The sequence below is a fragment of the Acanthopagrus latus genome, chromosome 23 (genome assembly GCF_904848185.1).
Source record: "Acanthopagrus latus isolate v.2019 chromosome 23, fAcaLat1.1, whole genome shotgun sequence".
Classification (NCBI taxonomy): domain Eukaryota; kingdom Metazoa; phylum Chordata; class Actinopteri; order Spariformes; family Sparidae; genus Acanthopagrus; species Acanthopagrus latus.
The window spans coordinates 24896448-24923746 of record NC_051061.1 but is presented as its reverse complement, the minus strand read 5'-3'; the positions used below and the strand labels follow the sequence as shown (position 1 = coordinate 24923746).

General features: G+C 48.2%; 1 protein-coding gene and 1 long non-coding RNA gene across 2 annotated transcripts; one reads left to right on the top strand and one right to left on the bottom strand.

Annotated features, from left to right (window-relative positions):
- The first annotated feature begins 1453 nt into the window (after nucleotides 1–1453).
- rapgefl1 (Rap guanine nucleotide exchange factor (GEF)-like 1) lies at nucleotides 1454–25745 on the top strand. The gene is made up of 16 exons (XM_037087735.1): nucleotides 1454–2424; nucleotides 3344–3630; nucleotides 12633–12711; nucleotides 14748–14952; nucleotides 15399–15496; nucleotides 15608–15720; nucleotides 15857–16024; nucleotides 16113–16210; nucleotides 16677–16799; nucleotides 16911–17089; nucleotides 17526–17616; nucleotides 17756–17806; nucleotides 17912–17999; nucleotides 18946–19010; nucleotides 19150–19204; nucleotides 19908–25745. The coding sequence occupies exons 1-16, from the start codon at nucleotides 2222–2224 to the stop codon at nucleotides 20030–20032; spliced, it is 2028 nt and encodes a 675-aa protein (XP_036943630.1). The 5' UTR covers nucleotides 1454–2221; the 3' UTR covers nucleotides 20033–25745.
- LOC119013328 lies at nucleotides 24114–27299 on the bottom strand. The gene is made up of 2 exons (XR_005072726.1): nucleotides 27209–27299; nucleotides 24114–26595 (listed from the first exon to the last, which is right to left on the bottom strand). It is a non-coding gene; the product is annotated as an uncharacterized LOC119013328 (long non-coding RNA).

The following is a 27299-nucleotide window of genomic DNA, read 5'->3' as shown; positions in this document are numbered from 1 at the left end:
GTTGTCGGTACAGAACTTCTGTCCTATTCTAACCTGGATCGTTTCTCAAATATGGTTGTTGTGTCACATCTTTACCTGAGGACGCTGATGTCATCACCATCCGGTTCAACACCAACTGGACTCCAGCTGTGAACTCCAGGTTCTGGCAGGACTCCGGCTGGGTTCAGGTTGGGTTCCGGCTCCGTGTCAGATATTTTAAACCTTATACACAGAATGTAGTGAGTTAAGGCAGCGCGGCGCCGGTACTGTGATGACATCATGTGAGTCCAGCAGAGCTTCCTGATTGATCTGATCAGTAACTGAATCTGGAGCAGCAGTGACTCTGTGAGACCTCGTATTGGTCACAGTGCAACATGATCAACACAACGAGGCCCGTTACAGGAGCAGAACCTCCAGTGACATCACCGCTAACAGGACAAGCTAACAGCTAATTCCACTTCTCGTCAGTCGCAGAATGTGTCGTGACGACGGGACGTCTGATTTCTGCTACTTTACTTGTTTTGATGATTTTATTAAAGTAAATATAGTTTTTGCCTCTCTGTGTCGTCGACTGTTGGACATGCACATGGTGGTACCGATGGTTCTTGGTGCTGACGGGCCTCAGAACTCTAATTAAAGTTGGTGTCAATGAGTGATGAAGGCTGAATCTGAGTCGTGTTCCTGATCTGGTGTCAGTTTACTGTGTGTGTGTGTGTGTGTGTGTGTGTGTGTGTGTGTGACAGCTGTTATTGCTGCTCACATTACAACACACACACATAATATATATCATACAACATAATAATAACCCACAGATTAATCTCATGTGACTGTTTTGGTGAACCAGCCGAGTCCAAACACACGAACTTTTCTCATGTTCCCCAAAATTTCAAATTATTTCTGTAGATTTGGACCTCCTCCACCTCCTGCAGCTCCTCCACCTCCTGCAGCTCCTCCACCTCCTCCACCTCCTGCAGCTCCTCCACCTCCTGCAGCTCCTCCAGCTCCTGCAGCTCCTCCACCTCCTGCAGCTCCTGCAGCTCCTCCACCTCCTGCAGCTCCTCCACCTCCTGCAGCTCCTCCACCTCCTGCAGCTCCTGCAGCTCCTCCACCTCCTGCAGCTCCTCCACCTCCTGCAGCTCCTGCAGCTCCTCCACCTCCTCCAGCTCCTCCACCTCCTCCAGCTCCTGCAGCTCCTCCACCTCCTGCAGCTCCTCCACCTCCTGCAGCTCCTGCAGCTCCTCCACCTCCTGCAGCTCCTGCAGCTCCTCCACCTCCTGCAGCTCCTCCACCTCCTGCAGCTCCTGCAGCTCCTCCACCTCCTGCAGCTCCTCCACCTCCTGCAGCTCCTGCAGCTCCTCCAGCTCCTGCAGCTCCTCCACCTCCTGCAGCTCCTGCAGCTCCTCCAGCTCCTGCAGCTCCTCCACCTCCTGCAGCTCCTGCAGCTCGTCGTCAGGGATTTTTTCATTTCCATCAATTTTACAGCACTGCAAGTTAATGTGCCGGCGCGCTCCCGAGCCGTCGGTGTGTCGGGAGCGCGCAACTGCAGCAGATGAGAGAGAGAGAGAGAGAGACAGAGAGACAGAGAGAGAGAGAAGCTGGCGCTGTGTTGTGTTCTCTCTGCAGTATCTGACCTGAAAAAAGAAAAACAGCTCGCTGCTGCTCAGAGGACCGACAGTCCCTGAACGCACCGCCGGGCGGGTTTCCTCCAGGTGAGAAAACAAGCCGGACCGTCGATCACTCATCCGGACTCAGCACCGAGAAACCCGCCGCTGCCGATCCGACGCAGACACGCTGTGACTGCGGAACCACCGGGGGCTCGGTCCGGACCGGAGAACCGCCGTCTGGGCTGCACATTCTCGGGTTTTCCGCCCACGGTCGACGCTCGGTCCCGCAGCAGCCGCAGAGAGAGAGGCGCGCGGGGAGAGGACGCGGTGCAGCCGGGGAGGAGCAGGAGGCCGAGCGGCTTCTGGGAGGCTCTGCAGCGAAACGGGGCTCGTTAACGCGGTGCGGTGAGATCTCCTCCTCCACCTCCTCCACCTCTCTCCCGCCTCCTCCTAACCGATGGGTTAAAACCGGCCGGTTGCTCCAGAGAGCCGCCGTCCCGTCCGGAGGGTCCGCTCACACCTGCTCACACCTGCACGGCCCGACCTGCGGGGCTGTATGATGTAGGACCCCCCTCCACCTCAGTCTGTCCGCATCACCAGCCTCCACCCGCCTGTACCTCCCCTCCCAGCCTCCCACCATGCCGGCGGGGATGAAACCGCTGGAGAAGTTCCTGAAGAAGCAGACCACGGCCCTGACCCGGGCCGGGGGCTTTGTAGGCGGGGTGGCGGACAAGGCCAGCGGAGGGACCGGGGCGTCCCGCCGGAGGGCCAGCCTGTCCCGGGTCGTACCCTTCTTCAGGGAGACCTCACCTGAGAGCGGCCAGGCCCGAGAGGTGTTCAGGTGAGACCGCCCTCTGTTACATTACATTACACCTCACACCGGAATCAGAACTAGAACCTGACCGAGACCAGGTCCAGATCAAAGGCTTTGTGCCAGCTTAGTGAACCAGATACGAAGGAAGAACAACAGCGCGTCATCAAACACGTCACCATTAATTCACTTAAGCTCGATCCATTTTCAAATAAATTCTGCTGGTCCAGACTCCAGCCACCTCAGAACACCTGATCTGTTTCATCACCAGCTGTCAGTAACTGAACGGAAACACACCTGAACTCACCCACTCAGCTGGTTTACTGCCTGATGGACACAGTTTGTGTTATTACCTCCTTAATATTGTACATTGTAAAGTTCTGACTTTGTTTTTCTTACTTAAAACTACGTAATGCTCCTTTAATGATGTGTGAACCCCTGTACACGTGACCCGTTAGCATGCTGTCATGTCAACCCTTTTCCTTGTATAAACAGAACTGTCAGTTAGCTGGTTAGCTTATGCTAATGATTTGGTCCATCTGCAGCAGAACTTCAGTTCTGGAGGTGAAATTCCTCAACGGGAAATCAAAGTGGAAAGTTTCCTCGTCAGGTTTGATGAGAGGAGTTGACCCACACACGTGGAGACGAGGTACAGGGCACGTCAGTGATGTCATAACACACAGATTCTACTACCAATAACAAAGCTCTTAAAGCTACATTTCCCATAATGCACCACAGACGGGACGAGCTGCTCCATCAGTGATTCAGTTAGAGAATAAAAACGATGAAGTTAAACGCTGAGTTTCTTTCTGGATCATCGGTTCTCGTTGCTCTTCTGTCACTCGTCTTCTTGGTTCTGATTGGATGACGGTGGCGAGCTGCAGCTCATCGCGAGCGTTGTGACAGGAAGTACAAAATGTTTCTGAACTTTGACCTTTGACCCCTGCAGCCCTGACAGCGAGGACCCCCCCTCCTGGCCCTCAGCTGCAGGGACCGGTCTGGTCACGGTGCCCTGCAGTGCTAACGGCTCCGGTTCTGGTTCTGGTTCTGGAGGAGGAGACGTCCGCAGTCCATCTCTGTCCAGCGACGAGCAGAGCTCTGAGGCCAGCCTGATCACAGAGACCGGCGGCGGAGGAGGAGGAGGAGGAGGGACGCCTCTTCCTCCCGACACACCGGACAACCTCACCCTGTGTGTTCTGGACAGCGTGGCGGGGAGACGTCACGCTCACTGTACAGGTAGGACGGGAGGCTGTCTTGTTGTGTCACATGGTCCAACATGGTCACAGTATTTTTCAGTTTCACGGTACATGACGGTATTTTTTTTCCATGCATGATCAGGTGTTCACAACATTTTCTACTGGTTGAGAGAGGAATTACTAGCCCCTGTTAGATTGAAAAGGAGGCGCATTTGCTGCAAGGTAAAGGCTGCACTCTGCCGCCCTGTCTGTCTAAAAGTGAGGTTTAATATTCCTTCTTTCCCAAAAAGCCTCCACTGGTGCGGGCATAAACATGTGATGTGACGTGAAGCAGGAAGTTGGGCCTGAACAGTGACGTACAACATATGCATCGGAACAAATGTGGCGCCACTTGATAGATTTACTTAATTATAGACCTGTGGCCCATATTCGTTAGCTGCCTCAAGCAACAGACAGCTAACAGGAAGCAGGTCGAATTTGTCTTCAAAATAAGAGCTTTACATTGCACCCCATAGGAGTTTAGAAGTGGGTTCCTAGCGGAGGGCTTTTAATTTGAAAGAAGCGAGCGAGTTAGTAGCTTGCTGCTACAACAACAAGCTGACAGCTACAGAGACCGAGGAGAGCTAGCATCTCCCGGATCTCAGCAGCTTTCCAGTTGCTCATCTTGACATCCACGGATGAAGTGATGAACTGCCATGTCTGTCCTGACCACCTTCATCGTAACATAACACTGGAACACCACTGTTTACCCTCACCACGCCTCGCAGTCGCACCATGACTGTGTAGAAGTGCAGCACTGAAAACGATCCGGACTGAAACAGTGTCACACTGCGCGGCGTTCCCAACATTGTGTAATCAAATACATTGGTGTGGCGGTATATTTAAAATTCATACAAACAAAAATATACATCGGTATTAGGTGTGAACCGGTATACCGCCCAGCAATAGTTGATGTCACTGAACCCTGATTCTGAAGCAGTCGTGTCTTTTGGATGGAGATGTTTGGATGGACGGTGACTCTGAAAGATGACAGCAGCCACTAACATTAGCTTAAAATCTGCTAGCATTCACGGTGTCAACACAGTGAAGTTTTTATAATGCTAGCTAATGATATGCTAACTCTTGGCTTTGGAAGTAATGCTTGGTTGCTACTGTCAGTGCTAAGCTAGTTAGCTGGAAATGCAAACTAACACATTGTTTGATCCATTCGATATTTCAATGTTAGCTTGTGTTGTTGGTTCTGGAAAGTCGTGTGTTTACACATCTAGTGACTGTTGCTAAGCTAACAGTTAGCCTGCACACATAGCATTTGTGAGTATAGAGCAATGTGAGCAGATCAGTCGATAAAGAATCCATCTGCAAATATCTCGATGATCATTTAAGTGATTTGTCAAATTACCAGGTGATGATTGTGACATTGAGCTCCTCAAAGCGTCTCAGATTGTCTCTGAATATCTTGTGACGCTTTCACACAACAGATAAACGCTCAATCAATCAGGTGATCAGCCGATCAGCTGCTGATGAAAATGATGGTTGGTTGATATTTGACGTGTTGCGTGCAAACCTCCTGCTGACGAGCTGCTGCAGGACGAGAGAAGAACTGATGGAGTTTGACATTTTAGGATTCGACTCGAGTCCAGAAACCCTCGACGGAAAAATCTCTTTTGTTAGAGTCAGAGTCAGTCGTTTTCCTGCACGAGGACATTCAGATTTTATTTCACATCATACAGACTGTCCCTGCAGTGTGTGTGTGTGTGTGTGTGTGTGTGTGTGTGTGTGGTTACATAATCGCTGCCGTCCTCTTTCAGAAACGCAGCCTGCTTATTACAGCTGAAGTGGGTGTGAGCATGCATGCGTGTACGTATGTGTTCCTGCAGGAATGTTTGCCTTTGTGTGTGTGTGTGTGTGTGTGTGTGTGTGTGTGTGTGTGTGTGTGTGTGTGTGTGTGTGTGTGTGTGTGTGTGTGTGTGTGTGTGTGTGTGCGTGCAGCAGTGATTGCTGCCTGTTAAAGCTGCAGGGTGTGTTTGTGTCCACGTCTCATCGGTCTGTAAACAGTCGACCTCCAGATGAACGGACCTGTTCTGAACATGTGAAACATTCTTTTACAGAAATATGAAAATATATGTTTCAATATTTATGAAATCTTTGAAGGTCAGATTTGTGAGAAAGCTGATTTTTGAGTCAGTACTGGTGCTGTTAGACTGACGGTCGGGTCGTTGGGAGAATAGAAACCTTTAAACCAGAAAAAGATAAAAAAGATTATAATTCTATAAATCTATGTAGAGTCACGTCTCTCCGAACGTCTCTTTGATTCATGCGGCTGATCCAACATCAAATGAAACATTTTTAGATCTGCTGGATCCAGAATCTTTATTTGGGTCTGCGACTCTCACAGAAACCTGATTTACTTGATCATTAATGACAAGGTAGGAGAACATCTGTCTCTTTATCAGAATCAGCACCAAGTCAGTGAGCTTCTGCTCGTCCTCCAGCCAACAAACCGACAAACCGAACAGGCTCAGGTGGAAGAACAGAACCCACAAAATGAACATTGTTCTGTAACAAGATGATTAAACAAAATGAATGTAAAATATTTCATAAACATCCCAAAACAAAAACCCTTCGCTCTGATGGGTTTTCACAACAGTCTCATCAACATTAAAACATGTTTATAGATATAGAATGAAAATGCTCTCTTGTCTACACACTGATGATGTCATTAGACTCTTTCCTGTCCTCTCCTGATGTCTTCTGTCCCCGAGTCACCGTCCAGCTTAGAGCCGCTCTAAATCACCTCTGTGGAGTAAATCACCTCTGTACTGTAAATCACCTCTGTACTGTAAATCACCTCTGTAGTGTGTCCTCTGTCTATCTCAGAGTTCAGTCCCAGTCTGCTAACTGAGCTAACTAGCTAACAGCAGAGTGTAGTGAGCAGCAGGTAGCGGTTACCGTGGTGATGTGCTGTGTGTTCGATCACAGTGTCGCATGCACACACACACACACACACACACACACACACACACACACACACACGAGGTGATGAAGACGTCCCACAGTTACTTTTATCTGCACTCGTCACAGTCATGAATAATCCAGAGCTTCCTCCTTGTTAAACTCTCACAAAGGAGGTTTTATTACCAGCTCATTGTGTGAGTGTGCGAGTGCATGCATGTGTTTTGTGTGTGTGTGTGCGTGCGTGCGTGTGTGTGTGTGTTATGCAACATGTTAATTTTCAGTGTGTCTCTGCAGATACTTGCACAGTGAAGAAGAAGTCTGAAGGTTCAGTCTGTAGATTTGTTGATGAGCAGATGAGGATCCTCACTGGCTGATGATCAAACTCTCTTTGTGTGAATGAATCAATAAAGAAATAGTCTATACTGTTTCACTGTGTTTACATGTGGCGGACCCTGCCACCTGTCTGTCTTCACACAGTGTTCTGGAGCGTGTCGTCTCCGAGGACAGCTGGTCGATGGACACACTTTGTGTTATTACCTCATTAATACTGTAGACGTATTTCTGCAGAATCATAGAGGAAAATTAACACAAACAAAAAGATCCCGAACATCTGAGGTACCTGAATGCACCAGGACACAAACCTGGATATGAACCTGGATATGATCGGACTCATTGCCTGCTTCAGTCCTGCTCAGTGTTAGCAACTGGATCAGCAGTTGGACCGCTTCTGAGGAAGCATGGCAGCCTGGACTCGTCTGACTGCAGCGCTGACGTCTCATTGGCTCAGACAAACAGGAAACATTTGAAGCATCTTCACAGCTGAGCAGCCGGTTAGTCTCCCTGCAGCTGATTGGCCCTCAGGCAACCAGGCCAGCTGATTGGCCCTCAGGCAACCAGGTGTGAGAGAATGAGACCCAACAGGTCGACAGAGACAGAGAGAGAATCCAGACCAGACCTCTGATCACTAACAGCAAGAAGTTCTGGCCGTAGTTCTGAAAGAATCCGACCCGTCTCCACACTCTCGTCCCCTCCCAACTGGACTGCTGCAGCTCTGAACGATACAGTCGGTCATTCACAGCTGAATAAGACGTAGAGAACGAGACCAGGAGTCCGGTCCTGACCGGTCCGCATCAGACTGGCCTGGATAATGTCCGTCCAGAGGATTTAATGTTGCTCTGTTAGAACTTGTTGTAGTTTTCTGTCTCACAAGCTTTTCCCCTGTACAGTTACTCTGGTTCTGAACAGTTCTGTGAGAGAGGGTTCTGCAGAGGAACACAGAGGGTTCTGCAGAGGAACACAGAGGGTTCTGCAGAAGAGATGTGGGTTCCTGCAGCTGCTCTCGTCATTGTGCTGCAGAGACAAACTGAGTTTTTCACAGAACGAGTCGAAGCTGATAAATTCTGGATCAGAACTGAGGAAACCAACTGAAGACGCTGTGAGGAGAGACGAGGCAGTGAGATGTCGCTCAGGGCCCGTCGGACCTTTTGGCTCTGGTCCACGTGAGGCTGCAGCTCTGAGACCGTCAGGACGAACTGTGGTGTGTTCACCGACTGACTCCAGATCTGTAATAATAATCTGTAATAATAATCAATACGCTGTTAAATCACCCAGAATATTGAAACATAAATGTAAATGTCAATTAATTGATTGATTGATGCACCTTCAGACAAACGTTTAGACAAACGTTCTGCTGCTTCAGGCTTCATGTTCGGATCAGAACGTCTCCACAAAGAGCCAGAACCTCTTCTCCTCACAAGTGTCAGTACAGCGGCCCGCGGGCACAGACACTGGCACCGACAGAACCAGCCAGCAAACGGGATGAAGTGTTTTATGGACTCTGCGGCGCTGCTCGTCACTTCTCCTCCAGAAACAAAGAGCAGGTTATTTTTAGTTGCTGTGTTCGTGTCGGTGCTGATCCGTGAGCTGCGGTCCGAAGGTCTGTGATTATCAGAGCTCCAGCAGACACAAACACTCTCTGTTCTCAGATTAGAATTATGTCTCACGGGTCGCTTTGGACCAACAGGAACAGTTCTGAGTTTAACCTGCTGCTGTCAGACTGCTGCTGCTGGACTGGACTGCAGATATGGAAAGGCAGAACTTTATGGACCACAACTGTTCTATACTACATGTATTAATCAGAACACAGGTTTAATTCCACATTTACACTCAGTGAAGACCAACTGAGTCCACCTCGTCCTCGACACGCAGTCAGAGAGTCGGACTCACACATGTTGTGTTGTTGTGGTGTGATCACTGGTCGTCAGCTCAGTTTGTCAGTTGGTTCTGGTTCTGGCTGTCTGTGTCTCCTCTCACCTGTCAGGTTTTACCTGCTCGTGTTGGCGGGAACATTACATGCGCTCGCACCCGTTTCACACACTCACACACCCACATGAATACTTTCACACGTTGATTCAGGTTCTGTGGGTTTTATGGAACAGAGTCATGTGACAGTCACACTCTGCGGTTACGTAACAGAACAGATCGTCCTGATTCTTCTGGACTATATCTCTCTCATGTGGGTTTATTGACCGTGCAGCGGTGACAGGAGGCATGATGGGAGAGACGGGCCAGGCCGCGACCCGTAGCAAACCCGTCCCCCCTCAGATCGATACTGGACTCACGTCTGTACAGGAACCTGAGAGAACGAGATTCATAACTGGTTCAGGTGTTCATCTGTATCTGGGACACTGTGTGCGTGTGTGTGTGTGTGTGTGTGTGTGTGTGTGGACCAACAAGGAAGTTAAATCACCTCACAGAGCTGCACTGTTCCTGTAAACTGGATTAAAACACTTCCCATGATGCACTTTGAGGGAGTTTATTTCGAATTCCTGGCGAATAAGAAGGTGTGTGTATGTCTGTAAGTGAGGGGGTGTGTGTGCGTGTGTGTGTGAGGGTGTGTCAGACAAACAGTGAGGGTTTAAAAATAATTAGCGTGTGGACGTGTGTGTGCGTGTCCCTTTGTTGATGACATCACACCATTTATAAAACATTTTGTCCACTGACTTGGTGAATGTCAGAATTCTGTCTTTAAAGAAGTTTTAGATAAAGTTTTAAATAAATCTGAATCAGATTTTGACTAAAAGATGTAAAATCCTCTTCAGATCAGTGACATCATCACGTCCTCATCGACAGCAGAGGATTTATGAAGCTTCAGACACACCGACAGCCAGCTGCTGCAGACCGCATCTGTCTGCCATCCCATAATAATATCTGTGTGTGTGTGTGTGTGTGTGTGTGTGTGTAAACAGCTGCCTCTCAGGTAAAACAGAAAGACGATAAGTTTCCTGACAGTTTCACAAAAGAGGAACGAACCCGCCAGATGTGCTTACATAACACACACACACACACACACACACACACACACACACACACAGGCTGAGGTCCCGGCGTGTCGAGGCAGGCAGGTGCTCAGGTGTGTTACCTGTGCAGCAGAGAGTAAATAACATTTGAACTGAATGTCTCACTGCCGACTGCGTGCACATTTACTCCAGTTCTTGTTCTTTACTTGAGTATTTCTGTTTTGAGTTGTGTGACGTCTGTTGGACTTCGATCAGCTGACGACCGTCTGAACATCAGCAGACGTCTGACTGTCGTTCTCTGTGTGAACGTGTTGTTCTGAGCGATGATCACAGAGTGTGAGAGAACGGTTAAGAAATCACCCAGGACCTGATCCGGACTGAGGTTCTGTGTCTGTGGAGCGGGTCTCTGTGTCCACTGTTCACTTATTGTTAACACTCGTAACATGCCGTAACATATCACTAGAGTAAACACTAGCTGCTGCTAACTGTAGCTGCAATTAGCAAGTTAGCTCAGTCAGCTGTGCAGCTAGCAGTGTGGACTGTGAGTTCAGAGCTGGAGCTAACTGATTAGCATGCTAACGTCTGCACCTTTAAGCTTCGAGGCTGTTTATGTAACGAGCTTCTTCGTTACAGTTCTGAACACATGAACGCATCACAGCAGCAGCAGCAGTAATCTGAGTACTTCTACTGTGAATACAGTGTTGATACTGTGAGTGGAGTGAAAGCTCACAGTGATCCTGATGTTCCTGATGATGCAGTGTGTGTGTGAGCGAGTGTGTGTGTGTGTGTGTGTGTGTGTGTGTGTGTGTGTGTGTGTGTGTGTGTGTGTGGGAGGAGGATCTTTTCTCTTCAGCAGAAGAAGAAGTGAGCGAGCAGCCCACTCGTTCACCTTCGTCTTCCTCGACCTCTCCGAGCTGCAGCTCTGCCTCACTGTGTGTGTGTGTGTTTGTGTGTGTGTGTACAGATGCATAAGAGGCTCTTTAGCACCTGTTCACATAGCAACCAGCTCTCAACAAGACATTTGAAGAAGAGTGGGAGGAAGAGAGAGAGAGAGACAGAGAGAGAGAGAGAGAGAGAGACAGAGAGAGAGAGAGAGAGAAGCATCAGCAGTAAGACTTTCTAGCAGCGGCTTTAAGAAAAACTTTGGTTTTGTATTTTTGTGTAAATGTTCTTGATGTCTGAACCAGAGACCTGCTCTGTGGAGACAGAACCTCCGTCTGGATCTGATCCTGGATCTGTTTACAACACTGGTTGTTTTCAAACCAGAGGGTCTGAAAGAGTTGATGTTCTCCTGTCAGCTGCAGCTCAGGATCGTTTCATCATCATGTTTCCTGTTTCACATTCGTCTCGTCTCCGTGGGCGTCTTCACATCCCGCTCGGTCCAGTCAGCTTCTGCTGTTCCTCCCACGTTCTCCATGTTCTCCTCGTTCTCCATGTTCATTTATTGTCCTATTTTGAGTTTTATTCTCTCAGATTATCAATAAATATTAGTTTTACAGTCTATTTCTGATCACTTGTTTGATATTAACTGTCAATATTTATACTTCTTTACATACACATATGTACACATATATATGTATGTATGAAAGTGTATATATACATGAAAACGTGTGCGTGTGTATGTAAAGAAGTATAAATATTGACAGTTAATATCAAACAAGTGATCAGAAATAGACTGTGAAACACTAAATCTAACAGCAGCAGTCAGATCATGTGATTAATCAATTCTGATAACAGTTTGAATCTGTTATCAATAACACACACACACACACACACGCACACACTTCCCTCTTCATCCTCTCACTGTCGGCAACGTGGTGTCTCTATGGTAACCGCCTGCAGAGAGGCGGATCTTGACAGGACACGCCCACTGCAGCATGCATCTCCTACACACACACACACACACACACACACACACACACACACACACACACACACACACACACACACACAGTGTATTGGGTTCATGTCGTGCTGCAGCAGCTCATCTCTGTTTCATCTGAACGTTTCCGTCTTTAGATTTCTGTCTCCAGTTCTGGACTCACACAACAGAACCGTCGTCGGGTCAGCACCGACTTCACAGCCTACATTTAGTGTGTGTTTGGAAACAGGACGAGTGTTCCTGTGACTGTGTGTGATTCAGTGTTGCAGTTATTAAGATGAAGCTTCCTCTGACTGGAGCCATGCTAACAGTTTCCCTCTGCTCTTAGTCTTTGTGCTAAGCTAGGCTAACAGCACAGCCCTCCGTCTCCTCGGGAGGTTTAAAGCTGCGATGACCTCAGAGAACGTGTGGAACCACACCTGTGTTCTCTAAACTTTATAGTACCCAGAGAAGGTTTCATGTTTCCTGCTGATCCAAACAACAAACTGAAACAAGTGACAAGTTCTGATAATCTCCCACACCGGGCCTGTCAGACGGTACCAAACATCAGCCTGATCGTCGCCGGGCCTGGGTCAGAGCCGGGCCTGGGTCAGAGCTGGTCCTGTGTTAGAGCCGGGCCTGGGTCAGAGCCGGGCCTGGGTCAGAGCCGGGCCTGTGTTAGAGCCGGGCCTGGGTCAGAGCCGGGCCTGGGTCAGAGCCGGGCCTGTGTTAGAGCCGGGCCTGGGTCAGAGCCGGGCCTGGGTCAGAGCCGGGCCTGTGTTAGAGCCGGGCCTGGGTCAGAGCCGGGCCTGGGTCAGAGTCGGGCCTGGGTCAGAGTCGGGCCGAGTTTGTCTGCTCCAGCTTCATGTGATCTGGTGTGTTCAGGTACAGTCTGTAAAAGTAAGTTCTGTATGTGTGTGTGTGCAGAGACGCTGCTGGATGACTTCATGCTGACACATCCCATCTTCCTGACGGCCGACAGGTTGCAGCAGGTTCTGCTGCAGCAGTATCCTTCACAGAATCTCACTGGTGATCCCTGCAGAGCCGGAGAGGTGAGTGTCTGAGGGCCCAGCTATCTGAGCCCAGTGTAACTGATGATTAACTCAGTGTGGTTCTGTTAAAGACTGGGTCCGGTTTGGTCGACCTCACGCCGGTTCCTTTCAGTCTGGTAGCTGCAGGTTTGTTTGTGCCTGTGGGCCGTCACTGTCTGAGCAGCACCGTGTTTTAATGAAAGTGGATCGGCCCGCTCACGCAGAGTCAGGGATGAACTGGTTCTGGTCCACCGTGGTGTGTTCCTACTAAAGTCATGCTGAATGTTGCTCAAGAGCCAGCGCAGATCCAGAACTTCTGGAGGAATAAACACCTGGAGTCTCATCAGATTCTGTTCTGATCCGGAGCCGGTTACAACCTGGACCAGAGCTTCACTCCTGTTTATCACCTGGACTGCAGCAGCGATACAGAGGTGACTAGCAGGTTCTCTTCTGTTCTGCTGACTGGCGCTGGAGGGGAAATGGACTTTATTCACATAGTTATTGATCATCTCGTTGGTGTGTTGGTATTTTATAATCACTTTACAGATTTAAGTTGAATAATAACAGTGTGATGTCAGAGGAAAATGGCTGCCATGTGAACATTGTCTGTGTACTTTACTTCATGAATGTAATGTTCCAGAGAGGAGACAGAACCAGAACCAGACTCTCTGCAGAGTGCAGACCTCACTCCACCAGGTCCACCAGGTCCACCAGGTCCACCAGGTCCACCAGGTCCAGTGCAGAGCTGGAAGACCTGATGATGACGGAAACATCGGACAACTGATTCATGATGCACTGAGCCCACCGAGGTGAAGACAGACAGCGTCATTGTAGATCTGTGTGTGTGTGTGTGTGTGTGTGTGTGTGTGTGTGTGTGTGTGTGTGTACTCACCCACACACAGACAGCAGAGGGCTGGAGGGAGGACAGGAAGTGGAGCCAAGAGGGACGTGGGCGAGAGAAGAGAGGGAGGATGGAGACAAACACTTGTCTTCTGCTTTTCATCCTGTTTGGAGAGAAACAAAGTGAAGAATCTTCTGAGAGACAAACAGGAACATGAAACGCTTCATCTGTCAAGAGCTGAAAGTGACCAAGTTTCACCTGAGAGACGTCAAATGAAGGCGGCGCCCTCGTTCTCATCTTAGCCCTCGTCCTCGTCCTCGTCTTCACCCTTGTCTCTGAAACAGTCTTTGTGTCTTTGTCCTCCGTGTGGTTTCAGACTCAGGAACCATGGGAGTTGTTGTCCACACTGCCGGGGCGTCTTGAAGTTTCTTCTCGTTCTGCCCTGAAGGTTTCAGTCGCAGAGAGACAGACGAACTATTGATCATGTCTGTGTCATCGATCGATGACATCACACGATGTCATTAGACTGAAAACACATCATCATAAAGAGTAGACAGTCTTCAGTGACGTCGTCTCCTCATTTAAACACTGTAGAGCTGCTCCAGCTCACAGAACTGAACCAGAACCTTCTCTGACCCAGTTGGCTCCATGTTGGTTCTGCTGCTGCGTTGACTCACTGAGCTTTAACACAAAACTAAATGAGATTTGACTTTAATTACAATAAACTGACAAACATCATGTGTGTGATTCTGACCCGGTTCAGACTGGATCAGTACTTTACCTGTGTGTTTAGAAGTTTGAGCTCCACTGAACAGAAACACACATTTAACTTCAGCGCCGTCATCAGGCTGCTGCAGGTACTGCAACCACCACACACACAGGCAGGTGTGGTGTGTATGTGTGTGTGTGTGTGTGTGTGTGTGTGTGTGTGTGTGTGTGTGATATGTGGGTCATCATGGCGTCTCTCAGTTTCTGCTTCACTCTGAAACATTAAACAGCTGATTGAAGATGAACTGATTTGTTCTGATTGGAGGAGGAGTGAATCACTGCCTTCTCTCAGCGATGCGTTTGAATGTAATCTGATTACCTCAAGCACTAAAGAAACTGTAACTCTGGTGAAGTTTAGAGACAAACATCTGTCGACCGGTTTTCCTTAACGCAAACTGTCAGATTCTCTCTGGAGACAGAGGGTGAGGGGGGAGGGAGGGAGGCAGGAGGTGAGAGGAGGGGAGGAGGAGAGACAGATGGAGAAAGCGAGGGAGTGATGGACGCAGCAGAGAGGAAGCAGGCGGTGCTGAATGTGGCGTTCCGATACCTGGACACCTACAGAGAGCTGCTGCAGGAGGAGGGGGAGCGCAGCAACAGCTTCCCCAAGGTAACACACACACACACACACACATGCACACACGCACGCACACACACACGCACTCACACACACACTGACACGCACGCACACACACACACACACTCACACGCACACACACACGCACTCACACATGCACGCACGCACACACACATGCACGCACACACACACTCACACGCATGCACACAGCACGCACACACGTTACAGTTGAGGCGTCACAGATAACAGGAAGTGAAAGAAAAACAGAGTCATGTCCCTTTAAGAGTCTGACCCCGCCTCCCGCCCACACACAGGTGAGAACACCTCTGTGGGGCGGGACCTGTTGTTTCTGGCCCCTGGTTGTCATGACAACGAGACTGACTCACACACACTTATCTTCCCGTCAGAGTGTGTTTATTTATCGTGTGTGTGTGTGTGTGTGTGTGTGTGTGTGTGTGTGTGTGTGTGTGTGTGTGTAGGAGCTGTACCTGTGTGCGGTGCAGGAGTTGAGTCAACACCCTGAGCTGGTGGAGGACGTCCTGAAACTGCAGAGATGGACCGAGATCTTGAACTGCCCGTAAGACACACACACAGAGTTCTGAAGAGTATAACTGATTTTTGATTAAACTGATTATTGATTATTGATCATCAGCTGCTGTTTGAATATTGATACGCTGTTTGTGTGCAGCTCTGACGAGGAGAAGGAGAGCAGGAGGAAGCAGGTCCGTCCTCTGTTCAGACACTTCAGACGCATCGACGCCTGTCTGCAGCCCAGAGAGGCGTTCAGGGGCTCCGACGAGAGTACGACACACCTGCACGCACGCGCACACACACGCACGCGCACACACATGCACACACACACACACACACACACTATGGATGCCAACCAGAAGCTAGTTTGTTTTTCCCTCAAACCAGCAGGTGTGCTTGTGTCCAGTCTTCTGCAGGGTCTACACTCCTGATCACTCGTACGTCACCATCAGGAGTCGTTTGTCCTGTCGGGTCGGAGAGATTCTGGCTCTGGTCCGAGAGAAACTCCAATACAGTGAAGACCAACCGGTTCTGCCTGGAAACCTCATACTGGTGGCCGTCACATCAGCTGGAGGTCAGGACACATACACACACACACACACACAGTTCTGGTGTCGGTCACACACACTGTCTCTAACTGTTGTTACTGTGTGTGTGTTCAGAGAAGGCGGTGTTCCGGCCCAGTGACGAGGCCGTGTTCACCACGCTGGGAGTCAACACACACCTGTTTGCTTGTGAACCCTCCGAGCTGGAGACACTGGTGAGGAACTGAAAGATGCTAGCAGATAACTGTGAGGTAACAGCACAGCTAACTGTGAGTTTGCAGCACAGCTAACTGTCAGCTAGCAGCACAGCTAACTGTCAGCTAGCAGCACAGCTAACTGTCAGCTAGCAGCACAGCTAACTGTCAGCTAGCAGCACAGCTAACTGTGAGGTAACAGCACAGCTAACTGTGAGGTAGCACCACAGCTAACTGTGAGTTTGCAGCACAGCTAACTGTCAGCTAGCAGCACAGCTAACTGTGAGTTAGCAGCACAGCTAACTGTCAGCTAGCAGCACAGCTAACTGTCTGCCAATAGAAACTTTGATCTAAATCAGGTCTTTGCACTGAAAAGTCGTCTCTGCTGCATCTGACAGGATCAACAAGAAGGAAATTAATTGTTCATGTTTCAGGAGTAAAAACAAAGTGCGTGTGTTCTGATGATGTCACTTCCTGTCCCTGCCAGCTTCCTCTTCCTGAGGAGATCCACTGGACGCCAGGTGACAGCAAACTCCACGACATGTCAGCGGAGGAGGTGGCCAATCAGCTAGTGGTGTTTGACTGGGAGCTGTTCAGCTGCGTGCACGAGGTCGGTGAAGACCGACCCGGACCGTACTTTGATACAGTCGCTGCTCAGAACCGTTAAAGTCCAGCGTTCACAGCTCTGCTCTGTCTTCTTCTTCATTGGTGTCTCCTGCAGGTGGAGTTTGTGTGTTACGTGTTTCACGGGGAGCAGTCTCGCTGGCGCCCCCTGAATCTGGAGCTGGTTCTGCAGCGCTGCAGCGAGGTGCAGCACTGGGTCGCCACCGAGATCCTGCAGTGTCAGTCGCTGCCCAAGAGAGTCCAGCTGCTCCGCAAGTTCATCAAGATCGCAGCTCTGTGAGTCCAAACACAACCTCAGGGTCCAAATTCTCAGGGTCCAGATTCTCAGACCTCTGACCTTTAGATGTTTGTTTCATTTGAAATAATTAGAATAATTGATTGATTCTGTGTGGACGAGTTCTAATAGTTCAGTACAGATGAATGACGCAGGCTGGATTTTATTTCCCTCAACACAAGTCGAGTTGAAGTTTTTCTGACAGTAAACTGATGCTTCAGTTCTGGACTCTGTTGTCTGTGAGTGTTAGAAATGTTTCCCCTCGTGTGTTGATCTGATGAATAATAATAATAATAATAATAATAATAATAATAATAATAATAATAATAATAATAATGACACTGAAGTCTGAAGTTTCCGTCTGGATGAAGCAGAAGGACACGCTCTCCTCTCAGACAGAGTCGGCCATGTTGACTGTTTCCTGCTGCTGTGTTTCAGCTGTAAGCAGCAGCAGGACCTGCTGTCCTTCCTCGCCGTCGTTCTGGGTTTAGACAACCCGGCTGTCAACAGACTGCGACTCACCTGGGAGGTATGAGACTCACCTACAGACACAACAACACTTGTTATTAGTTTGAAGAGTTTCTGTCAGAATGTCATTAAAGAAAACACTTTTATAGGTTTTATATATTTCATGTTTAACATATATTTCTGGACTCCGGTGCGTTCAGGGTCTCCCCGGGAAGTTCAGGAAGCAGTTCCAGCAGTTCGAGAGCATCGCTGTGAGTTTTCTGCTCATCTCTCATCACAGATGCGACTCGTGCTAATATTAATACCAAGATCAATATAAACATTAATAATTACATCACTGTTATTGGATCTTTCAGGATCCGTCCAGGAACCACAAGTCCTACAGAGACCTGATCACCAGCCTGAGACCTCCTCTGATCCCCTTCACACCTCTGCTGCTCAAAGGTGAAGCTAAATGCTAACACCAGCATGCTAACACCAGCATGCTAACAGACTGTGTCTCTGCTGTGATTGGCTGCTCTGTGTTGACTGTTACTGACTCGTCTTGTCACTCATTAGTGTCTTGAACCAGAACCACTCTGAGGGTTCATCACGCTCGGTCCAGTTGCTCTGAGTGGTGCTGAAGTTGGCTGTCACATTCCTGGATTATTGATTATGTAAGGTGGTGCGATACGCATCATCACACGAGGCGTCCATGCTGCGACCAGATGTGAGGCTGCTGAACACGAATTAGCACGTTAGCTCCACCTCGCTAATTAGCACTTCTGGCTATTCAGCTCCATGTTGATGTTAACCTGCCACACACATACACACACACACGCAATCACACAGATGCACACGCACGCACACACACACACACACGTTCAGTCACTTCAAAGACTCTTCATCGTCAGTTTTCCTCTTCGCTCCGGTTTTTTCTTTTCATCTCGTCCTCGTTCAGCCCAGGAGGTGTTCACACACACACACACACACACACACACACACACACACACACACACACACACACACACATTCATCTTTCTTCTGCTTTCACTCGTTCAGTTTGAAAAGACTTTGAATGAGATTACTGTACACACTGTACGTCTCTCACCCTCTGTGTGTGTGTGTGCAGCCTTAAGCTCTCTGTCTCCATGGTAACCGGAGGAGGTGGGAAGTGAATGGTTAAAAAGAGAAAGACGATTAAAGTGAACATGAAGGATTCAAAGAGCTGTGACTCTGCTGCCTCCTGTGGTAGAAAACAGCACTGCACTAATATTCAGTATGAATGTGCTGGTTGTAGCTGATGATCACACAATAACTGCAGATATGTGAAGAGCTGGTTTTATTGATCTTTATGTTGATAAACTGATCAATAGCTAAGGAGGTGTTCTGTTTCCTGTCTCTGTGTCAGACCTGACCTTCCTTCACGAGAGCTGCAAGACGTTTCACGGTGAACTCGTCAACTTTGAGAAGATGGTGAGTCGGACAGAACTCAAAGTGTTAAAGTTTAAACTCTGTACAACGACCGAGTCGTTCAGGTGTTTCAGGTAAACCAGTCGACGACCTCACAGTGCTCCATCAAACTGAAGCTAACATGTGACCTGTTCTTCTGCAGCACAAAGTGGCCGACATGGTGAGAATCATCCGACGGTACAGGAGCAGCCAGCTAGGTAACACACACACACACACACACACACACACATTGTGGGTCAAGGTGGGTTATAAGGTTCTGCTGGTGTTCAGGTTCAGACTTGTATTCAGGGTCCTGGTGGAACAGGTTTGTGTCTCCAGACGTTGCATATCCACATTACTTAACGAGCAGGATGGAGCCAATCAGAGGCAGAGTAGGGCGGGTCATGCCAAGCAAGGTAGTGTGATCTAAAATAACTCCACTATGGCTGGTAACCATGGCAGCAGTACAGACAGATATATTCATAATAAACATATATTTACATCACGTCTGTTACACAAAGACACACATGAGTGACAGAACGGCTCGACTTGAAGACGAGGCCTATTCTCCCACAATGCAATGCACACGGAGGTACATGCACATGGAGAAAACTGTTTGACGTCTGACTGACGACATGTGTTGAGCCGTTTCCTGACGGTATGAAACAATGAGAGTACGTTGATGTTGTATTGATCTGCTGAAACAGTGGCGATCAGAAGTCACAGGTTCTGATCATCGGTGCCGAATGCAGTCAGAACACAGATCACTCTGACGGTGATGAAGTGAGCTTTCACATTAAAATGCTTTTATTGTGAAGGAGTAGCTCCTGTGTTGTGTTGGTGTGTGTCTCCCTCTGGTGGTGTCCATGTGTAACTGATGAACCTGACAGCAGTGTCTTCTCTTCCTGTCTCACCTGGTAGCCATGGATACGGAGACGTCCCCCTCCCACCTGCAGACGAAGGCCTACGTCCGTCAGCTTCAGGTGATCGACAACCAGAACCTGCTGTTCGACATGTCCTGCAAACTGGAGCCCAAAGATACATAAAGAGCTGGAGAACGAAGAGGAGGAGGAAGAAACCTGTCAAGGACCAATGAGACGAAGGAGCAAACGGTTAGAGCAACGCTCAGGGAGAAGTGAGAACTGGAAGAAGTCTGACACTGGAACTGAAAACCTACAAACTCCTCCTCCTCTCTGCCTGCCTGTCTGTTCCTCCTCTTCCTCTTCCTCTTCCTCTTCCTCTTCCTCTTCGTCCCTGAACACTGCCAGCAGCTCTGACGACACAAAGACTCCTCATGATCCCGTCATAGTTTTTGTTGTTACCTCTAAAAGCTTCAGGTCGTCTTCTCTCTGTGGCGGCCATTTTGTGTGTAAACCTGGAGGCTGGTGTGGAGCGTTGTTCAAACATTTGTGAGGTCAGCTGAGAGCGATCGGGAGAGATTCAGGACTCAGGACACAGAAAACACGTGTTGAGGATCCAGAAGCTGCGGCGGCGGCGTCAGAGACACCTGATGACATCAGAGACCCTGATGACGTCAGAGACTCCTGATGACATCAGAGACTCCTGATGACATCAGAGACTCCTGATGACGTCAGAGACTCCTGATGACGTCAGAGACACCTGATGACGTCAGAGACACCTGATGACGTCAGAGACTCCTGATGACATCAGAGACTCCTGATGACATCAGAGACACCTGATGACGTCAGAGACTCCTGATGACATCAGAGACTCCTGATGACATCAGAGACACCTGATGACGTCAGAGACTCCTGATGACGTCAGAGACACCTGATGACGTCAGAGACTCCTGATGACATCAGAGACTCCTGATGACATCAGAGACACCTGATGACGTCAGAGACACCCGATGACATCAGAGACACCTGATGACGTCAGAGACACCCGATGACATCAGAGACACCTGATGGCGTCTTGTTGCTAACGTACAGACGATGAGTGAACTGTGGCGTCCTGTCAGAGTATCATTCACATCACTCTCAGTCCAGACGAGATGAAACTCAGCGTGACGAATCAGTAAATCACATCATGAACCTTAAGATATGAATCACACATCAGGATCAGTCAGGCTCATTCAGAATCAGGATCAGCCAGCAGCCTCTCCTGCACACCATTACTCAGACTGTGTGCTGGAGTCTCGGTACCGGTCGTTCTCCTCCAGAGCACATCAACATAAACACATTTAGAGTTTGTTGCAAACCGAGTCTGTTTCTCTAAAACATCTAAAAAAATTTAAAATCATATTTTTATGGGAGCAGGTTTGATGGTCTGTCAGGATCAGCTGGCTCGTGGATCTTATAATGTGTGGTTCTGACATCAAACTGGACCCCCAACATCCCGACACAGCTGGAGGTGACGGTAGCGATCCTGCAGGTGAAAGTCTGCTCGCTCTGTCTGCAGGTGAGCTGAACACAAACTCACCTCAGACTCAGCGACGCTGCAGAAACAGACTCGGCGTGCAAAGAACGTCACCGCTGGACCCAAGATGTCCGCCGGCGTCACATTAATACATGGATTTAAAGTCCAACCCACAAAAGAGAGCATGAGGACTGATCCAGAGTCAGTTAACAGGTTCAGATGATTTCTGACAGTAAACATATAAACAACATGTAATAAGTCACCTGTTCACTTAATCGCTGTGCGTTAGAAGCAACCAATCAGATCAGAGTACCAGGACAGACTGGATGTAAGATCTGATCTGAGACCAGAAGAACTGAATCCTCTTCCTGTTGTTTGTTTCCTCACTTCCTGCACTTTTCCTCCTCGAGAGGCAGCCAACCAATCAGAGCCGAGCCAATCGGACCACCTGACTGACGCCTGCTGACCTTTGAACCCTCCAACAACAGCCTGATGGGAAACAAGAATTTCCCGCAGCTGCTGGTAGTTTCATAGACGGACCTGTTGTCTCATATTTGGGTCGGCATGTTCCTCTGCCGGGCCGAACACAAACACCTGAACCACAGAAATCAGCCGGCTGATTGGTCGATCTGACACCAACCACATACGCCTCGTTCACGTCTGTGAGCAACGTGCAGGACGAGAACACGACGTGTCAGTCGAGCATCTTTCCTCTGACACAGTTTACAGCCACAGCTCACCTGCTCGCCCGCCAGCTGATGAACTCTGTGTTGACATCCGCTGACCTCGGGTCTGTTTCTATCAGCTGCCAAGTTTCAGCCAGGAGCTGCTTCCTTCACTGACTCCTCTGAGATCAATCCGAGTGGTGACGATGTGCTCGCTGACGGCACCTGTGACGGACCTGTGGACACTTTGGCTCACGGTGCGTTCAAGGACTCACATGATGTGTAGATGCTGGTTTTCTACCGAATGTGATCTCAGTGTCAGTGTGAAGACGTCGCTCAGCTCTTCGCTCTGTTCTGATTGTTGTTTCAGGACTTTGAATGCGTCTCACAGAGTTTTTGATCCAACAGGACGTTGGAGACTCTCGTTCCGCTCAATTTAAAGGACCATTCTGCTGTTTTTGTATGTTTTGGCCTGTTTACCACATGTCACGCTGCACCGGTGTTCCACCAGTCACAACTCTGCTTCATGTCATCTCATCCAGGCAGCCACATGTTCAGTTCAGATCAGCCTGCAGATACGATCCAATCAGATGGATCTCAGTGTCAGTGATCAGTTAAACACATGATGAGGTCACAGTCTGTCACCAGAGGGCGCCACTCTCACGTGTAAATCATTCAAACACACAATGTACATGTAAAACATATCAAATCACTAGAGGATCAGATTTAGAACATAATGAATCTTGATATTGATCAGGACACGAGTGACAGGCTGAACATCTGTCGGTCCACAGGAAGTGACATCACTTTAATCTCCGAACACATCAGCGGTCTGTGGACACGATGGCGGTCGCAGTAAACAGGATAAAACATTCAAACAGCTGAAGCGTTTTAATAAACGATCTCCAGCTGGTCGAACTGATCGTCACACGGCAGCCAATCAGCTGCGTGTCCTGGATGACATCACGATGAAACACAGGAGAACTTTTCTTTCTCAGCGTTTTGAGATCCTACTGCTGAACGACCAATCAGCTCAAAGGAAGGACCCACTCAGCCTCCCAGACCTGCGCTGCCATTGGTTGGCTCGTGGACTGGAGGGTCGAGATCCGAGGCAATAACAGGAAGTGAAGCTGATTGGTCAACTTCTCGCAGCAACGAAGCACTTTTGCCAAACCTCAGGGCTCAGAGACACAGAGAGGTTTTGTTTACTCTTTCTTCTAGATTTTCAGTCCAGTTCGGTTCTGTTGAGTCCAGTTGTGTTGCGATTGATTGATTCTGTGTTTGTACAGCTGATCACACTTCAGTCATATTTACTATAATAATAGAAATCTACAGAGTTGTTGTTTTCCTGCTGTGATCACCACCAGGTCTGAGTCCAGACGGACACTTCATGGTACTGTTAAACCTTCAGTCCAGAAATCAGGACGGCAGAGTCCGACACAGGGACCAGAACCCACGAGGCAAAAACAACTTGGTACCAAATGTCTCTTAAAGACGAAAGATTCCTTCTGTCAGAATCGACCGATGGAGAACGAGCGCGATGCACTGAAGAGTTTCACTCAGAACGACTTTCACCAACAAGAGCTGTGAAGAAAAAGGCCCTCTGTGAAAATATAGACAGAAGTCATTTGACAGTCACGGTGATGCTGATGGTGAGGTCATGGTGAGGTCATAGTGAGGTCATGGTGAGGTCATAGTGAGGTCATGGTGAGGTCATGGTGAGGTCATGGTGAGGTCATAGTGAGGTCATGAGGGGGACTTCCGGGGAATTCTGAGCTATCCAAATTAAAATCCAATTAAAAATTAAAAATTAAATTAAATTAAAATTAAAAATCCAAATTAAATAAAAAATGATCTGTTTCCAATATTTGAAATAATCTTTGCATCAGCTGCACTCTTCTTCTGTAGTTATGAACTAAAGTTTATTTATATATAAATATTTATATATAATATAAGAAATGTATAAATGTAATAAGTCTTATTTTACAGCAGAAGCTGTGAGATCAGAGAGAGTTACTGCTGGAAGTCTGTGACTCTCACTGGAGTTGATTTGGAAGTGTATGGACCCGTTTTCAGTGACAGGCCCGGTCCATGTTGTTCTGTGTGGGTGAAACTCTTCAGTGCATCAGGACGGATCAGGACGGTTCTGAAGGTGTGACCGGTGTGAAAGCTTCTCTGTGCTCAGCTCTGGTGAGACTTCCTCCATCTGTACCATAACATCCAGTCTGTCCACGCTCAGTGAGGCCGATCCCGTCCAGAGACAAGTCCGCCTCCAGTCCACCTCCAGAGACCAGGTCCACAGTCCAGGTGTCAGAACCAACCGCAGATAATTAAAGTACATGTTACTATATTTATTCTCTGCTGAACGACCCGGCTCTTGTTTTGGGACATGGGGTCCAAATAGATCTTTTGTTGCAGACTAACGGAGACTTCTTCTGGAGTTCTAGTAAACCACCAGAATCAGAAACCTGCTGTAAAGAAATCCGAAGGCTTCATTCTGTGAGAGGTTCTGTCTTGTTACAGCGGAGGGTCTCTGACTCCAACACACCTCACAGATATTAGATGGATCAGAACCAACAGGAGGCGGCTTTGTTCTGGACGGGACAAAACCTGCAGAACTTGTAGGCTTTGACAAGACCTTTAACCTGATATGAAGTCCTGAAACATGAGTCCAAAATACCAAGTATGTGAGTTCAAGAACAGTTCCTCAAACACCAGAGAACATGATCCGGTTGAGCCTCCAGAACCAGGAGTTGTAGAAAGGCCCGTTGTAGTTGTCACAGTTTGGAGATTCCTGTTTCTGAGTCTGAGATCAAACTGAGCGTTCAGGACTCTGTTTGCTGTCGGAGGTCTTGTCGAGGCGGAGACGTTTGTGGCGGTTCTGTCGGGTACAAAGTGTGAAACCCAGTGAAGATGACATCATCAGTAGTCTGCCGGTGGCTCTCTCAGGACCGCGTCCTGGGTGTCGGGCGCTTTATTATGGATCCCGGTGTAGTTCTGGGCAGAAACAGAAGTCCTAAATCTGAACTGAAACCCATTCTCAACATTTAGTGTAAGCTGACCGAGCCCTCCGGTGTTTGGACCAATCACAGCTTCTGCCAGTAGTTCTGCTGGGATTCATAATGTCAGGAGGCGGACGGCCTCTTGGGTCGAGGCGGTCCGCTCAGCACCGTCTGAAACACTGAAACATGCGATGTACGGAGTGTGTGTGCCGCGCTGTAAATACGCAGATACTAACGAAGACTCTATTTTATGTATGAGCTGCGAGAGCAACGTGAACTCAAGGAGAAACAATGATTCAATGTTTTTTATTTGTAAAGGTGAGCGAGATGTGTACAGAGACGGCGGACGGACGGAGCGATGAGGAATTTATGACTTTATGAATTGTACAGTTGAATCTTTATGAGTTTGATGGTTCTGTTGTTTTCTATCTAAAGCTCGGGTTGTTTCAGTTCGGGGTTTTTGTACAGAAGTGGCTGTTTACATCAATACAAGTCCTTATTTCTGTGAACAGACGATGTGATTGGAGCGCAGGCCTAGGTGGGCGGGGCCGGTGAGTGGGCGGGGCCTGGAGGGGTGGTGTCATATTACCGGAACCTTTGGGAACCAGTTGCCCTGCTGACGTGATGAGGAGCAGATTTGATTTGATCTTGGGAATGAAGTCTAAATATTTTGTTGACGTTTTTTATGTTAATAAAATAAAGTAATAATTGTGCAAGAATAAAGTGAATATTTTGAGAGTAAAGTCTTCATTTCTTGCAGAAACAAGTCAGAATATAAAAACCTTTTTCAATTTAAACTGATGACTTTTTGTTTTATAGGACGTCTCCTGATCTGAAGTCCAACAACATGCAACTGTGATTTAAATCAAGTCTTGACTCTTTAAATCACTGAGTAAAGAACTGACTCCTCCTGACATCATGATTATACAACTGCAACTGTTCTTAAAAGTCGAGCATCAAATATTTAGTTTAAACTGATTTAAAAAGAAAAAAGTTTCCATTTGAGTTTATTTTGAGAAGTGAAAACAGAAACATTGATTAAAAACACTCTATGTAAAAGACAAATGTTGCGACATGATGTTTGATGACTCGCTGTGAAACTGATCAGTTGGAGAGTTATTGATGACTGATAGGGACGTCTCTGATTGGACGGGACCAGCAGTCCTCTGCTGCCTCACTGCTGACGACACAACCACAGCTCACGTCTGTGTGTGTCTGCTACACAACCCTCCACACTCGGAGTTTAAAGGTGCAATATGTAAAATATTAGCTAAAACATCCTGCTGACTGGTTCTGCTGACTGGTTCTGCTGACTGGTTCTGCTGACTGGTTCTTCTGTGACCTTTATTGCCTTTGGTTTTGTTTCTTTGCCGTCTCAAGCAGGAAAACGGATCAGTAACCTTAGAGGCCACACAGTGAGCGTGCAGGGTTCTGGTCCGAATACATCGCAATGCAAGACGGGTTCCAGAGGGAGGAATGGGGAGGTGCGTTTGGATTTCAGCTGATAGGGTCCTTGCATCCCCCCGGGACCAGCGTGCCCCCTCAGAGGACGGCTTTCCATCCCTGATAAGGAAGAGGTTTATATTTAGGGTCAAAATTTGGGGGAAGGGTGAAGGTTGAGCTTCAGATTAAAGACACATTCAGTGGAGAGTGTTTGCATGACTACAGCACTGTGTGTGTGTGTGTGTGTGTGTGTGTGTGTGTGTGTGGTTACGTAACAGGTGCAGGATGAGACAGATAGCCCACTTACATAAAGCATTACACCTGTTAGCTTTACAGTAGAGAGGAACAGAGGAGCAACACGTGTTGAAATCCTTCAGTGAGATTAAAAATACTCCACAAGAGAAGTTCTGCGTTGTGCACGTCACTGTTCTATCTTCTGCTGCGTAGTTTCATTCAAAGTAAACTTTATTTAACATGCTTAGTTTTAAGAAGAAGTAAAGTAAAAGTATGTCAGAGTCACGCTGCTGCTAACACAACGCAGCAGCTATCAAAGAACGTTACCTCCTGAACGTTTCTTTAAATATATGAAAAATGGCAGAAATGTTTAAAACAGCAGATCTCAGGTGAAGGCTTGTCAAACAACATAGACCAGCACCAAAACACAACGGAAGCTGGTTTTTCCATCAGGGCAGTGAGATAAACTGGCTGCAGCTAGCTAACAGCCTAAATGTACCTGTTAGCTTTAGATGAACTACATGAGGACAACACATCTCAGCAAATTCCTGCTGAAGCTAACTAGCTTTCAAATTTCACTAGCGGCCATT